This window comes from Chelonia mydas, chromosome 15, assembly GCF_015237465.2.
Source record: "Chelonia mydas isolate rCheMyd1 chromosome 15, rCheMyd1.pri.v2, whole genome shotgun sequence".
Classification (NCBI taxonomy): domain Eukaryota; kingdom Metazoa; phylum Chordata; order Testudines; family Cheloniidae; genus Chelonia; species Chelonia mydas.
Genome location: NC_057856.1, coordinates 9936196 through 9950411, shown reverse-complemented (window position 1 = coordinate 9950411; position 14216 = coordinate 9936196). Strand labels below are relative to the sequence as shown.

Below are 14216 nucleotides of genomic sequence, written 5' to 3'. Positions count from 1 at the left end.
TCAAGATGATAGGATGTTAGATGCTCAGTCAAATATAGTGCATGAGAGTCAGTCTCTGTTTAGAGCTTTAAAAACATTCCATCCAAAACTTTAAGCTGTATATGTATTCCAACACACAATCAGTGCAGAAAATTAAGCAACACCTAAATCCCTTTGTGGATCTGGACCAAAGTCACTATGGCTTGCTTTATAATTGCAAAATCAGAGAGAGAGAGAGAGAGAGAGAGATGACTGCATTCTGGATATATTCAGACAGTAAATGTTGTTGCTTCACTTGAAGGAGCATGAACGACAACTCAGTGAATTATAGATTTCCTTGCATGAACCAACACCAGTGAAGAAAACAAATGCAAACAGTGGGACTTTGCAATTGAATCTCAAGTGCTGGCAACCAAGCAAATGATATTTTTGGCCTCGTAACTCAATCATTAAATCAGACAGTAAAAGGGACCTCCGGAAGAGTAAGACCCCCTTACTGAGTGCCTGTGTAACAGCAAAGGAGACCAGTAGGAGGTGATAATTACACTGGCAGTCAAAGTAGCATATAAATAACCATAGTTAACCATACTAGACTTTCTATGAACTCAAATAGATATACATTTTAGAACATAAAATATGCTGCTATAACATCTAAAACTGTACATCTGTATCTCTACTTGATACAAGAGCTTTCACATCACCTGTCTAACAACTCTCCTCAATCCTAACCCCCATCCCCCAGACTTTTTCTTTGCTCCATCACCCGTCTCCAACTCTGAGGTGTCCCTCTTATGCTCAACTTCTAACCCGTTGTCCCATCCCCTAGACCCCATCATTTCCTGACTCCTAGCTTATCCTTCCCTCATCCTCAGTCATTTTCTCTTTATTTGCTCCTTCCCTTCCGTTTTCAAGATCTGGTTACCTCTCCTTAAAAATGCTGTATATTCCCATTACCCTGATTTTCTCTTGGATCCCGCCCCCTGAATTGTCTTTCTAATTTCTCCACTCTACTGAAACTGCTCTTACTACAGCCTCCAAAGACCAAGTTTAAAAGGCTCTTCTCTGTTCTCAAACTGCAAAATATAAGGTCAAAGCACTTTCCTCTGGTCTAATTTTTTTACTGATGTTCTGTGGTATCATTGCTAATTTGATCATATTGGAATGATTGATTAATAGGCTGGCACAGCAAAATGTTTCACACTGCCTTTTTGCTCTTTAAGCAAATATTTACTATTCTTTTCCAGTGGAATGTGCCTCTACAATTTATTTACAAGATGATCCTCTCTGCTTTGCTATGAAAACCAAAGGAATGAAAACAATTAAAAAGTTAATAATTCAGACGAGGAAAGCCTACCTTATATTCTTACCTGGGGCATCTGTCCCAAATAGTGGAGGGTGAGTTTCTTTGGCTCCAGGTAGAGAATTTCTCCAAGCTCCTGGTAAGGTTTCCAGCTGGGTGTCCAATACCCATGCTGAGTGAGTTGCTTGTGCCTCCTGTGGTAGTTCTCCCAAAATATTTGCTCCCTTGTGGATTCCCAGCAGTTATAAATAGTGCTACTTCTAGCTTGGACCTTTGCACCTTTCTGTGTGGGGATGGGCAATGGTCTTATGAGCACAAAATAACGAGGGTCCAAAGTCTTAGCGCTCCCAGGCATCCTGACTTTGCTGTTCATCAACTTCTACTGGCTAATTATACTGGTCCTTGGGTGGGACCCTGGTGCTTCTACTGCTGCTGCTAGTGATCTTGATCCCTCTCCTTTCACCTCCAAGCAACCCCTGCCACAGAACACAGCCCTTAAGACCAACAGTCATCTGCTGCATGGACCTCAGAGCGGATCTTCCTTTTAATTTACAAAGTAACTTATCAAAAGTATCTGCCACAAAATAACCTGAGATATAAAGCCAATCCACTCTGCAGTATCCTCGGCCAGTGGAGCTAAATCGTTCATGAACAAACCGGCAACCCTGCCCCACTAAACAACCAACAGGCCAGGGACCCCACAACAAACAGGGCTGAACAGAGAGCTCTCCGGGATCCCTCTGAACAGTGTTATTTATTCATTTCAAAAGACACAATAAAAACTATCTCCTTGTGATTTGAATTCTAACAAGAAGACAATAGGTAGGCCCCAGACCAGGCGATGCGCCCCCAGCACGGAGACCCCCACCCCGAGCTCAGCACCAGAGAGCCACCCTCCAGGGTTAAGGAGCTGATGCCCCCCTTTCACTGAGCCCTCCCATTCTCCCTTTGAGTCCAGGTGCTGAGAGCCCTGCCCCCCACTGAGCCCCCCCCTTCGGAGTCCAAGTGCTGAGCCCCGCCCCCCACTGAACCCCCCCTCGGAGTCTAGGTGCTGAGCCCCGCCCCCACACTGAACCCCCCCTCGGAGTCCAGGTGCTGAGCCCCGCCCCCACACTGAACCCCCCCTCGGAGTCCAGGTGCTGAGCCCCGCCCCCACTGAACCCTCCCCTCGGAGTCCAGGTGCTGAGCCCCGCCCCCACTGAACCCCCCCTCGGAGTCCAGGTGCTGAGCCCCGCCCCCCCACTGAACCCCCCCTCGGAGTCCAGGTGCTGAGCCCCGCCCCCCCACTGAGCCCCCCCTCGGAGTCCAGGTGCTGAACCCCCCCCTCACTGAGCCCCCCCTCGGAGTCCAGGTGCTGAGCCCCGCCCCCCACTGAACCCCCCCTCGGAGTCCAGGTGCTGAGCCCCGCCCCCCACTGAACCCGCCCTCGGAGTCCAGGTGCTGAGCCCCCCCCTCACTGAGCCCCCCCTCGGAGTCCAGGTGCTGAGCCCCGCCCCCCACTGAACCCGCCCTCGGAGTCCAGGTGCTGAGCCCCCCCCTCACTAAGCCCCCCCTCGGAGTCCAGGTGCTGAGCCCCCCCCCTCACTGAGCCCGTCGCCCGGAGCGTGTCCCGGAGGCAGCGCGCCTCTACCCAGGCCACCCGCCCTAGACGGCGTTCCCCGTTGCCCTGACAACGCGACACGTGACTCAAGGGCAGCGGCCACCTCCCCTTCGGTCCCTGTTCCGCGGGGGGCGGGGCAGAGCTGCTGCCGTCACCCGCCCGCAGACCGGGCTGTGCCAACGGCCCGTCTCTGCAGCCTCCCGCCGCGGCCGGGGGCGGAGCCGGGACCTGCCTGCCCCACCAGGGGGCGCTGAAGCGGAGCCTGGGAAATCGCCTCGGACTCGGGGCTGTTGGTTTGCTCCTGTGCTGACTCCCTGGCTGGGGAGGCACTGTCGTGCCAAACCCCGGCCCCCCAGCTTTACAGCGCGCCGGGGCGGGCAGAGCGCCCCTTCGCCTGCAGGGCGCACACGGGGGTGGTTGCAAGGCCCTGCCTGGGGTGAGCGCCCCTTGCTGCCGCACCCCCAGCTTGAAGCGGTTTCCATGGGGTTTACAGCACAGGTCAAGGGCTTGCAGCATTCAGCACCCCTGAGGGCTCCCCACCCCAACTTTTCCCTGCATTACCCCTGTCAGCCGGGGCAGTCGGGTGCAGCAAGCACAGCTCAGGGCAGGTGGAACGCTGACAGATTCAGAGCTGGGGGGGGGTGGCGGCGTGGGGGGGGGGAACTAACAAAAAACATAACACTTGTGTTAAGGCATTTCAGTACGACTATTGTGTCTGCACAACAGCAGCACGCAGGGTGGTAGGTAACTGAACCGATTCAGTGCACAGGGGGAATGCAAATTTGTATTACCCATGATTCTGGCGGCCGGTTGTAGATAATCATGACATAATGTCATGATTAATAGGTTGAAAAGTTTAGATGAAAGTTATAGAGAAGTGCAAAGGCCTTTGTCGATCTTAATATTCACAATACTCCACGTGAAGCATTTTATTCCTATTTTATAGATCGGAAGAGTGAAGTATAGAGGTGAGAGGTTCCTTGGTCAAAGAAACACCAGACATGCTCCTGCTTTATTCGAGACAATAGCAAACCTAGTGCAGGATTGGGTCCGTAGCCTGGCAGCTGCGTAGAATCAGAAATCAGGTCTCCTGCCTCCCATTAGAAGCTCTAGCCACCATCTTAAAACAAACATTCCAGGTGCTTCGCTTTGTCAGTGAGCCTCTTCCACACACCTTTTCAAACTTCACGCAAATCTTGCCAAACAAGTTGCAGCTGCTCAAAAATGAGAATTCAAGATGAGTTTAATACTATATCTTTTCTGGCCTAAAATACATATAATAGCATATTATTTATAGTACACAGTTTCCTGTGAAGGAATATTTGTATTTTGTTGAAAACTCCCCCAATCTTTTGAATTCTATAAAACTTTGAGGGTATTATTTACAAATAGATGTTCTGTTTCCCCAAGAAGAGAGGCTTAAATGTAGGGGGAAAGTCTACAGTACTCCCATCCCATTTATTTTCTTTTACTTTAAATACTTTGCTAGAAATAAGAATGGGCAGCTAGGATACATAACTATTTTTCACAGTCCAAAGTGCCATCTTTCATGGCAATGCTGTAAAATAATTTACCCAACCCTCCTACCTGGAGCAGTGGTTCTCAACCAGGGATACGTGTACTCCTAGGGGTTTGCAGGGGGTACATCAACTCATCCAGATATTTGCTTAGTTTTACAAAAGGCTACATAAAAGGTCAGTACAAAACTAAAATTCATACAGACAATAACTTGTTTATACTGCTCTATATACTATGCACTGAAATGTAAGTATGGGATTATATTTCAATTGATTTATTTTATAAAAGTGTATGGTAAAAAATGAAAAAGCAAGCAAATTTTCAGTAATTATGTGCTGTAACACTTCTGTATTTTTAGGTCTGATCTTGTAAGCAAGTAGTTTTGAAAGTGAGGTGAAACTTGGGTTACATAAGAGAAAATCAGACTCCTGGAAGACTGAGAGCCACTGAGCTGGAGGACTAAACCTGCTAGCCAGAACTAGATACCAAAGATGAACTCTTCCCTCTCCCCAGTCAGGCTTTGTTCAAATCATACTACTCCTTCTTATGCACCATTTCCAAGACCTGGCCTTTTCTATTTGTGTGCAGAGCAAGGTAGGGATTTCCTGCCCCCCCATTATCATTTGTCCACAGGCAGTTAAGACTTCAGATCTGGTGGTCTGGCAAGAAAAAAAAAAGTTTGTTCCACTTTTCCAGCTGTGGTCTCAGTCTCTCAAGGACGTCAAAGTGAAAACGGTTACTGTAGGAAGTGTCTAAAGGCATTTCTTAGCATTCTGCTTGGCCTGTTCTGGATGATTGCACCTCATTTCTGGTTTCTCATTTTAATTTTCTTGGGTTTTAATGTGTCCGACTCTCATGTGCTCATATAGTTAGTTTTGTCCTCACTCACATATAAATTAAAATGCCACCGCCACCAGCGCTCTGAGATGGTGAGTCAGAGCTGAGACTTTGGGTATGTCTACACTACGAAATTAGGTCGAATTTATAGAAAGTTGGTTTTTTAGAAATCGGTTTTATATATTCGAGTGTGTGTGTCTCCACAGAAAATGCTCTAAGTGGATTAAGTGCATTAACTCAGCGGAGTGCTTCCACAGTACCGAGGCTAGAGTCGACTTCCGGAGCGTTGCACTGTGGATAGCTATCCCACAGTTCCCGCAGTCTCCGCTGCCCATTGGAATTCTGGGTTGAGATCCCAATGCCTGATGGGGCTAAAACATTGTCGCGGGTGGTTCTGGGTACATATCATCAGTCCCCCCTTCCCTCCCTCCCTCCGTGAAAGCAGCAGCAGACAATCGTTTCGCGCCTTTTTTCCTGAGTTACCTGTGCAGACGCCATACCACGGCAAGCATGGAGCCCGCTCAGGTAACCATCACCGTATGTCTCCTGGGTGCTGGCAGACGTGGTACTGCATTGCTACACGGCAGCAGCAACCCCTTGCCTTGTGGCAGCAGACGGTGCAGTAGGACTGGTAGCCGTCACCGTCATGTCCGAGGTGCTCCTGGCCACGTCGGCCAGGAGCGCTTGGGCAGACATGGGTGCAGGGACTACATTAGAAGTGACTTGACCAGGTCATTCTCTTTAGTCCTGCAGTCAGTCCTATTGAACCATCTTATGGTGAGCAGATACGGATTGCTAGAAGTCCTACTGTACCATCTTCTGCCAGGCAGGCAAGAGATGAGGATGGCTAGCAGTCCTACTGCACCATCTTCTGCCGAGCAGCCATGAGATGTGGATGGCTTGCAGTCCTTCTGCACCGTCTGCTGCCAGCCAAAGATGTAAAAGATAGATGGAGTGGATCAAAACAAGAAATAGACCAGATTTGTTTTGTACTCATTTGCTTCCCCCCCTCCCCCGTCTAGGGGACTCATTCCTCTAGGTCACACTGCAGTCACTCACAGAGAAGGTGCAGCGAGGTAAATCTAGCCATGTATCAATCAGAGGCCAGACCAACCTGCTTGTTCCAATAAGAACAATTACTTAGGTGCACCATTTCTTATTGGAACCCTCCGTGAAGTCCTGCCTGAAATACTCCTTGATGTAAAGCCACCCCCTTTGTTGATTTTAATTCCCTGTAAGCCATGTCATCAATTGCCCCTCCCTCCGTCAGAGCAACGGCAGACAATCGTTCCGCGCCTTCTTTCTGCGCAGACGCCATACCAAGGCAAGCATGGAGGCCGCTCAGCTCACTTTGGCAATTAGGAGCACATTAAACACCACACGCATTATCCAGCAGTATATGCAGCACCAGAACCTGACAGAGTGATACCGGGCGAGGAGGCGATGTCAGCGCGGTCACGTGAGTGATCAGGACATAGACACAGATTTCTCTCAAAGCATGGGCCCTGCCAATGCATGCATCATGGTGCTAATGGGGCAAGTTCATGCTGTGAAACGCCGATTCTGGGCTCAGGAAACAAGCACAGATTGGTGGGACCGCATAGTGTTGCAGGTCTGGGACGATTCCCAGTGGCTGAGAAACTTTCGCATGTGTAAGGGCACTTTCATGGAACTTTGTGACTTGCTTTCCCCTGCCCTGAAGCGCATGAATACCAAGATGAGAGCAGCCCTCACAGTTGAGAAGCGAGTGGCGATAGCCCTGTGGAAGCTTGCAGCGCCAGACAGCTACCGGTCAGTCGGGAATCAATTTGGAGTGGGCAAATCTACTGTGGGGGCTGCTGTGATGCAAGTAGCCCACGCAATCAAAGATCTGCTGATATCAAGGGTAGTGACCCTGGGAAATGTGCAGGTCATAGTGGATGGCTTTGCTGCAATGGGATTCCCTAACTGTGGTGGGGCCATAGACGGAACCCATATCCCTATCTTGGCACCGGAGCACCAAGCCGGCGAGTACATAAACCGCAAGGGGTACTTTGCAATAGTGCTGCAAGCTCTGGTGGATCACAAGGGACGTTTCACCAACATCAATGTGGGATGGCCGGGAAAGGTACATGACGCTCGCCTCTTCAGGAACTCTGGTCTGTTTCAAAAGCTGCAGGAAGGGACTTTATTCCCAGACCAGAAAATAACTGTTGGGGATGTTGAAATGCCTATAGTTATCCTTGGGGACCCAGCTTAATGCCATGGCTCATGAAGCCGTACACAGGCAGCCTGGACAGTAGTCAGGAGCTGTTCAACTACAGGCTGAGCAAGTGCAGAATGGTGGTAGAATGTGCATTTGGACATTTAAAGGCGCGCTGACACAGTTTACTGACTCGCTTAGACCTCAGCGAAACCAATATTCCCACTGTTATTACTGCTTGCTGTGCGCTCCACAATATCTGTGAGAGTAAGGGGGAGACGTTTATGGCGGGGTGGAAGGTTGAGGCAAATCGCCTGGCTGCTGGTTACGTGCAGCCAGACACCAGGGTGGTTAGAAGAGCACAAGAGGGCGTGGTGCGCATCAGAGAAGCTTTGAAAACCAGTTTCATGACTGGCCAGGCTATGGTGTGAAAGTTCTGTTTGTTTCTCCTTGATGAAACCCCCCGCCCCTTGGTTCACTTTACTTCCCTGTAAGCTAACCACCCTCCCCTCCTCCCTTCGATCACAGCTTGCAGAGGCAATAAAGTCATTGTTGCTTCACATTCATGCATTCTTTATTCATTCATCACACAAATAGGGGGATGACTACCAAGGTAGCCCAGGAGGGGTGGTGGAGGAGGGAAGGAAAATGCCACAAAGCACTTTAAAAGTTTACAACTTTAAAATTTATTGAATGCCAGCCTTCTGTTTTTTGGGCAATCCTCTGTGGCAGAGTGGCTGGTTGGCCAGAGGCTCCCCCACCGCGTTCTTGGGCGTCTGGGTGTGGAGGCTATGGAACTTGGGGAGGAGGGCGGTTGGTTACACAGGGGCCGTAGTGGCAGTCTGTGCTCCAGCTGCCTTTGCTGCAGCTCAACCATACATTGGAGCATACTGGTTTGATCCTCCAGCAGCCTCAGCATTGAATCCTGCCTCCTCTCATCACGCTGCCGCCACATTTGAGCTTCAGCCCGCCACCTCTCCTCCCGGTCATTTTGTGCTTTCCTGCACTCTGACATTATTTGCCTCCATGCATTCGTCTGTGCTCTGTCAGTGTGGGAGGACAGCATGAGCTCAGAGACCATTTCATCACGAGTGCGTTTTTTTTTTCTTTCTAATCTTCACTAGCCTCTGGGAAGGAGAAGATCCTGTGATCATTGAAACACATGCAGCTGGTGGAGGGAAAAAAAGGGACAGCAGTATTTAAAAAGACACATTTTATAAAACAGTGGCTACACTCTTTCAGGGTAAACCTTGTTGTTAACATTACATACATAGCACATGTGCTTTCGTTACAAGGTCTCATTTTGCCTTCCCCCACCGCGTGGCTACCCCCTCAACCCTCCCCCTCCCCGTGGCTAACAGCGGGGAGCATTTCTGTTCAGCCACAGGCAAACAGCCCAGCAGGAACGGGCACCTCTGAGTGTCCCCTGAAGGAAAGCACCCTATTTCAACCAGGTGACCATGAACGATATCTCACTCTCCTGAGGATAACACAGAGAGATAAAGAACGGATGTTGTTTGAACGCCAGCAAACATACACTGCAATGCTTTGTTGTACAATGATTCCCGAGTACGTGTTACTGGCCTGGAGCGGTGAAGTGTCCTACCATGGAGGACGCAATAAGGCTGCCCTCCCCAGAAACCTTTTGCAAAGGCTTTGGGAGTACATCCAGGAGAGCCGCAAATGCAAGGGCAAATTAATCCTTTCACATGCTTGCTTTTAAACCATGTATAGTATTTTAAAAGGTACACTCACCGGAGGTCCTTTCTCCGCCTGCCGGGTCCAGGAGGCAGCTTTGGGTGGGTTCGGGGGGTACTGGCTCCAGGTCCAGGGTGAGAAACAGTTCCTGGCTGTCAGGAAAACCGGTTTCTCCGCTTGCTTGCTGTGAGCTATCTACAACCTCATCATCATCATCATCATCATCATCCCCAAAACCTGCTTCCGTGTTGCCTCCATCTCCATTGAAGGAGTCAAACAACACGGCTGGGGTAGTGGTGGCTGAACCCCCTAAAATGGCATGCACCTCATCATAGAAGCGGCATGTTTGGGGCTCTGACCCGGAGCGGCCGTTCGCCTCTCTGGTTTTCTGGTAGGCTTGCCTCAGCTCCTTAAGTTTCACGCGACACTGCTTCGGGTCCCTGTTATGGCCTCTGTCCTTCATGCCCTGGGAGATTTTGACAAAGGTTTTGGCATTTCGAAAACTGGAATGGAGTTCTGATAGCATGGATTCCTCTCCCCATACAGTGATCAGATCCCGTACCTCCCGTTCAGTCCATGCTGGAGCTCTTTTGTGATTCTGGGACTCCATCATGGTCACCTCTGCTGATGAGCTCTGCAAGGTCACCTGCAGCTTGCCACGCTGGCCAAACAGGAAATGAGATTCAAAAGTTCTCGGTTCTTTTCCTGTCTACCTGGCCAGTGCATCTGAGTTGAGAGTGCTGTCCAGAGCGGTCACAATGGAGCACTCTGGGATAGCTCCCAGAGGCCAATACCGTCGAATTGTGTCCACAGTACCCCAAATTTGACCTGGCAAGGCCGATTTAAGCGCTAATCCACTTGTCAGGGGTGGAGTAAGGAAATTGATTTTAAGAGCCCTTTAAGTCAAAATAAAGGGCTTCATCGTGTGGACGGGTGCAGGTTTACATCGATTTAAGGCTGCTAAATTCGACCTAAAGTCCTAGTGTAGGCCAGAGCTAAGCACCAGTAGCAGTAGGAATCGGACGTGATACTTGAAAGCTTTGTTGCAGGCTAAAGGGTTCTGACAAACAGCAGAGTCTTGTTAATTTCATTTTGCTGCTGCTTCTTGCAATACTTTGAACAGCAGGTGTATATACATACTAAAAACCTTTAGGAAATAATTCCATGATTTTCTTAATACAGATTGCAACATCTCATTTAGCGTTAGACTTTTTTTCTGGGGATTTAAACAGAAAGGCCTGATCCACTATCATGCCAAAAAAAAAAAAAATATTTTTTTCTTTGGAGCAACCTTAATGACTAAAAATTTGATTTTACATAAATACAATGATCCCTGTCCTTGAAAAATTGAGATTTGATGGGTCTTAGTGATTTGTTTGCATTAGAACAAATCTCATTTGATACATCTGAAGACTAAAGCAAGTAACTCTTCCTGAGCTCATCTCCGGGCTCTCCTGCTGGCTCTGTTTGTTTTGGCGGCCGGGAAGCATGTGTATGTTGTGTGTGTGCGCATGCATATATTTCCAATGAATAATGCTTCAAGATCTATTTTTACCTATTTTCAGTCTTTGTTAACATTCTTAATATAGACTCAGATTTAAGGCCAGAAGGGACCATCATGATCTAGTCTGGCCTTTGGCATATCGCACTCCACCGAACCTCACCCCCCGCACTCCTGTAATAGACCCCTAACCTCTGGCTGAGTTACTGAAGTCCTCAAGTCATGATTTAAAGATTTCCAGTCATAGCAAATCCACCATTTACTCTAATTCAAACCAATAAGTGACCCACGCTCCATGCTGCAGAGGAAGGCCTCTGCCAGGGTCTCTGCCAATCTGACCCGGGAGAAAATTCCTTCCCGACACCAAATATGGCCATCAGTTAGACCCTGAGCATATGGGCAAGACCCACCAGCCAGATACCAGGGAAAGAATTTACTGTAGTAACTCAGAGCCCTCGCCCTCTACTTTCCCATCTCCAGCCACTGGAGATATTTGCTACATGCAGTTGCAGATGGACCATGTGCCATTGTAAGTGATCCTACCATCCCCTCCAATAGTCTATCAAGCTCAACCTTGAACATAGTATTTATTTCATTTCAATTTCATTAGAAAATCCACCCATCCAAAGCTCTTGAACACGTCTGATAGTATAGTGTACAAATCTTATCACTGAAATAATGAACTCCTCTTTTCCCTGCGATCCAGTCAGTATGCACAGAAATTATCCCCTTAGCTCCCTTGCTCCAGCCACACACTCCTCAAACGATTGGATGAACAGATGACTTTCTGGATATGCTGCAAGTGCTTACAGGCTTGAATTGTACCTAAAAACTAATTGACAACACTGGTATAATGCACTCTTTGCTAGATGTGTCATGGAGCAGTGGGTAGCCACAATCTGTACAAAGAGCCCTATGCCAAGCCCTGGGCGGCTTGCTGGGGTGCCTAAGGGCAGTCCCCAGCCCGTGATCCTGGCGCGCACCATCTAGGGCAGGTGGTCGGTCCAGGGCTCCCCACAGCGGCTCTTATCATGGCCCAGCTTTGGCTTCCAGCCTGGCTGGAAGCAAGGCCTTGCGGGGAAGAGCAGGGACAGGGCCTCGTGGTGAGGAGGGGCTGAGGTGGGCCACTGGGAAGAGGCTGGCGCCACCCCAAGCCTTGCTTGGCAGGTGTGAACCAGTACCACAGGGAATTTGGGACAAATTCTGTACTTGAGTCATTCAGCCCAGGACCGGGACTTGAACTCTGCATTTCGGAACAGTCCTGCCCATTCGGAATAGGTGGTCACCCTAGGTGGGTCTCTTAGTACATGAAAAGGAGGTGGCAATTCACAGGAAGCCCTACAAGCACCTTCTAGTGAGATAGCTAGTGCATGGTTGTTTGCTCTGTGTTAACAGCAAACAACAAACATCTTTATCAGTGAAGTTGAAGCCCTTATCATTTCGCTGTTAGTGCTACATCCCCTCTTTACCACCCAAGCTCTCTCACGCTCATGCCTTCTCCTTTTCACCTCCACAGAATCTCCTGCTCTTTTCTTTGTCGTCACTTTTTTCACTTCCCCTCTCATGCTACAGGCTGACCCCAGGTGTGAAGAAGGGCCCCTGGCCCTTTAAAGTTTTACATGTGACTTTCTGCATTAGCAGCCTCTTTCTTGCCAGGCAAAAGGTATTGATTTCAGTGGGAGATTCTCTACATTAAAAGGGTCTACAGCTTCAGACCCTATGTTAGGGAGGCTCAGGTCCATTGTAGTTCTCCACCTTGTATATACCACTTCTTGCTGGCGTTTGTCCCTCAACACTTCCTCTGCTTTGAAAGTTGGCTGGAAAATTCCTTCTGGAGGGGCAGACAATGAACAACAACTGAATCAGCTTCAAGATGCTCAAGCCGCTTGCCCAGCATTGAGTGCGGCTCAGTTTAGCCTATTTATATGGAAATGCCACTGTGTTTTCTCGAAGGTAGTGCTGTATATATTATTCAGTAACAAAAACATGGATTTGCAGTTTTACATTTTTGGAGACAAAGTATGCCCAAACATTTTTATTCTGTGGCACGTGAAGAATCATGAGTAGAGCTTTCCAGTTTGGTCAGCACCTGTTCTACAGGCAGCAGATTCTTTTAGTACCTATTTTTGTGTTCTCTCAGATAAATTTCTCTGCTGCTCTATTCATTGTCTAGTCACATTTTCCAGGGTTATTCTGAGAAAGACAGAGACGAACTTATATTTTTGAAGGTTTTCTGTCTGTAATTTCTCCATCCAACATACAATTTTGGTGGCAATTTAACAGCTCTTACAAATTACATCATCATCATTTCTTGGTTGTCAGAGTAGAAATCATGTCTTTTTACCACAATTTTTTCAGTTTTATTGCCATTGTATTTAAGAAAAAAACCTTCATTTTTTTCCCCCCCTTTTTTGGTCCTTCGCCTCTATTTTCTTTTTCCTCAAGGGCAGTCTCGGAATTTCAAGGCCGGTTCCTGATGATCAGATGATCCAGTATTTTCTCCTCTTTTGGCAGTTTTGTAGAAACTCGCTCTTCCTTCAGTTCCTTCCACCTAAATGACACCTCTTAATAAATTACCCTGTGTCTTTCAAACAAACGTCTTTGAATGTGACATTTTGAACATATAATAGTTGCATTCCAGTGTATACCTTTATCGGGCAGCGAGCACAAGGCCAATAGAAAATCACTGGTGCAGAAAATAAAAAGATTTGCATATTTGCGCTCTTGCCCTCCTGTCCAAGACAATTGTGCTCTGTTCTGTAGTTTCAAAAAAAAGTTTGATTTTAATATGGGAGGAATTCTGTCAAGAAATAGCAAAAGCTCCCCTCCCCCAACCTCACTTTAATTATTGAGCCGATTTTCCTACCCAAAGGGTAGAAGCAATAGCATCCACAGAGGTATGTGCCTCCTTCTCAGTCTGAATGGAGTATTATCTTCAGTGTGTGTCATTTCAAGTCACAGTGCAGGGATGGTGGAAGCTGGCCCAATCAGTAAGCCTAATGCAGCAGCAAAGAGGGAGTATTTCTCCGAAGTTTCAGTCTTCAGGCATTTGAGTCAAATGCATACTACCCCACAAAACTGGGGAGGAGGGAGTGAGAATGGATTAACTGACACCTCCACGTCCCCTCCAGCCTGACACTTCTATGAAAATTGGTTGAACACAAAACACACTGTGAATATCGGAATTTTTAAACCAGTCTGGTTCCACTACATTCGTTCCCCTTCCCTATTTAAATTTCCTCAGAGTTTAGGAATAGTCAGAGACCTAGGACATGTGCAATGCATGTTGAAGAATAAAACTGTAGAAAATAAAGTATGCTTGCTTGCGATTGTGCATACTCACACAAGAAATTGAATGCTACGTTACACTCCCCAGGACCCGATCCAAAGGATAGTGATGTCAAAGGAAAGCCTTCTTTTGACTCCAATGAGCTCTGAATCAGATCCCTAACCAGGCAACAAGAATGTAGTGCGAATTATGGGCCTGAACCTCATTCACACAAAGGCCTCTTTATATCACTTGGGTAGTGTAAAGGCCCCTTAAAGCGGGAATAAGTTCTATTTATATCCACTTTAAGTACAGTGGCATGCCCAGAGTGGT

General features: G+C 48.0%; 1 protein-coding gene across 1 annotated transcript in view; it reads right to left on the bottom strand.

Annotated features, from left to right (window-relative positions):
• The window catches only part of CCDC60 (coiled-coil domain containing 60), a 122410-nt gene extending 120210 nt beyond the window's left edge, over window positions 1-2200 (bottom strand). Inside the window, 1 exon segment of the mRNA XM_027833984.3 lies at window positions 1347-2200. Coding sequence (XP_027689785.3) covers window positions 1347-1652 — 306 coding nt within the window. The 5' untranslated portion in view covers window positions 1653-2200.
• Window positions 2201-14216: the final 12016 nt, after the last annotated feature.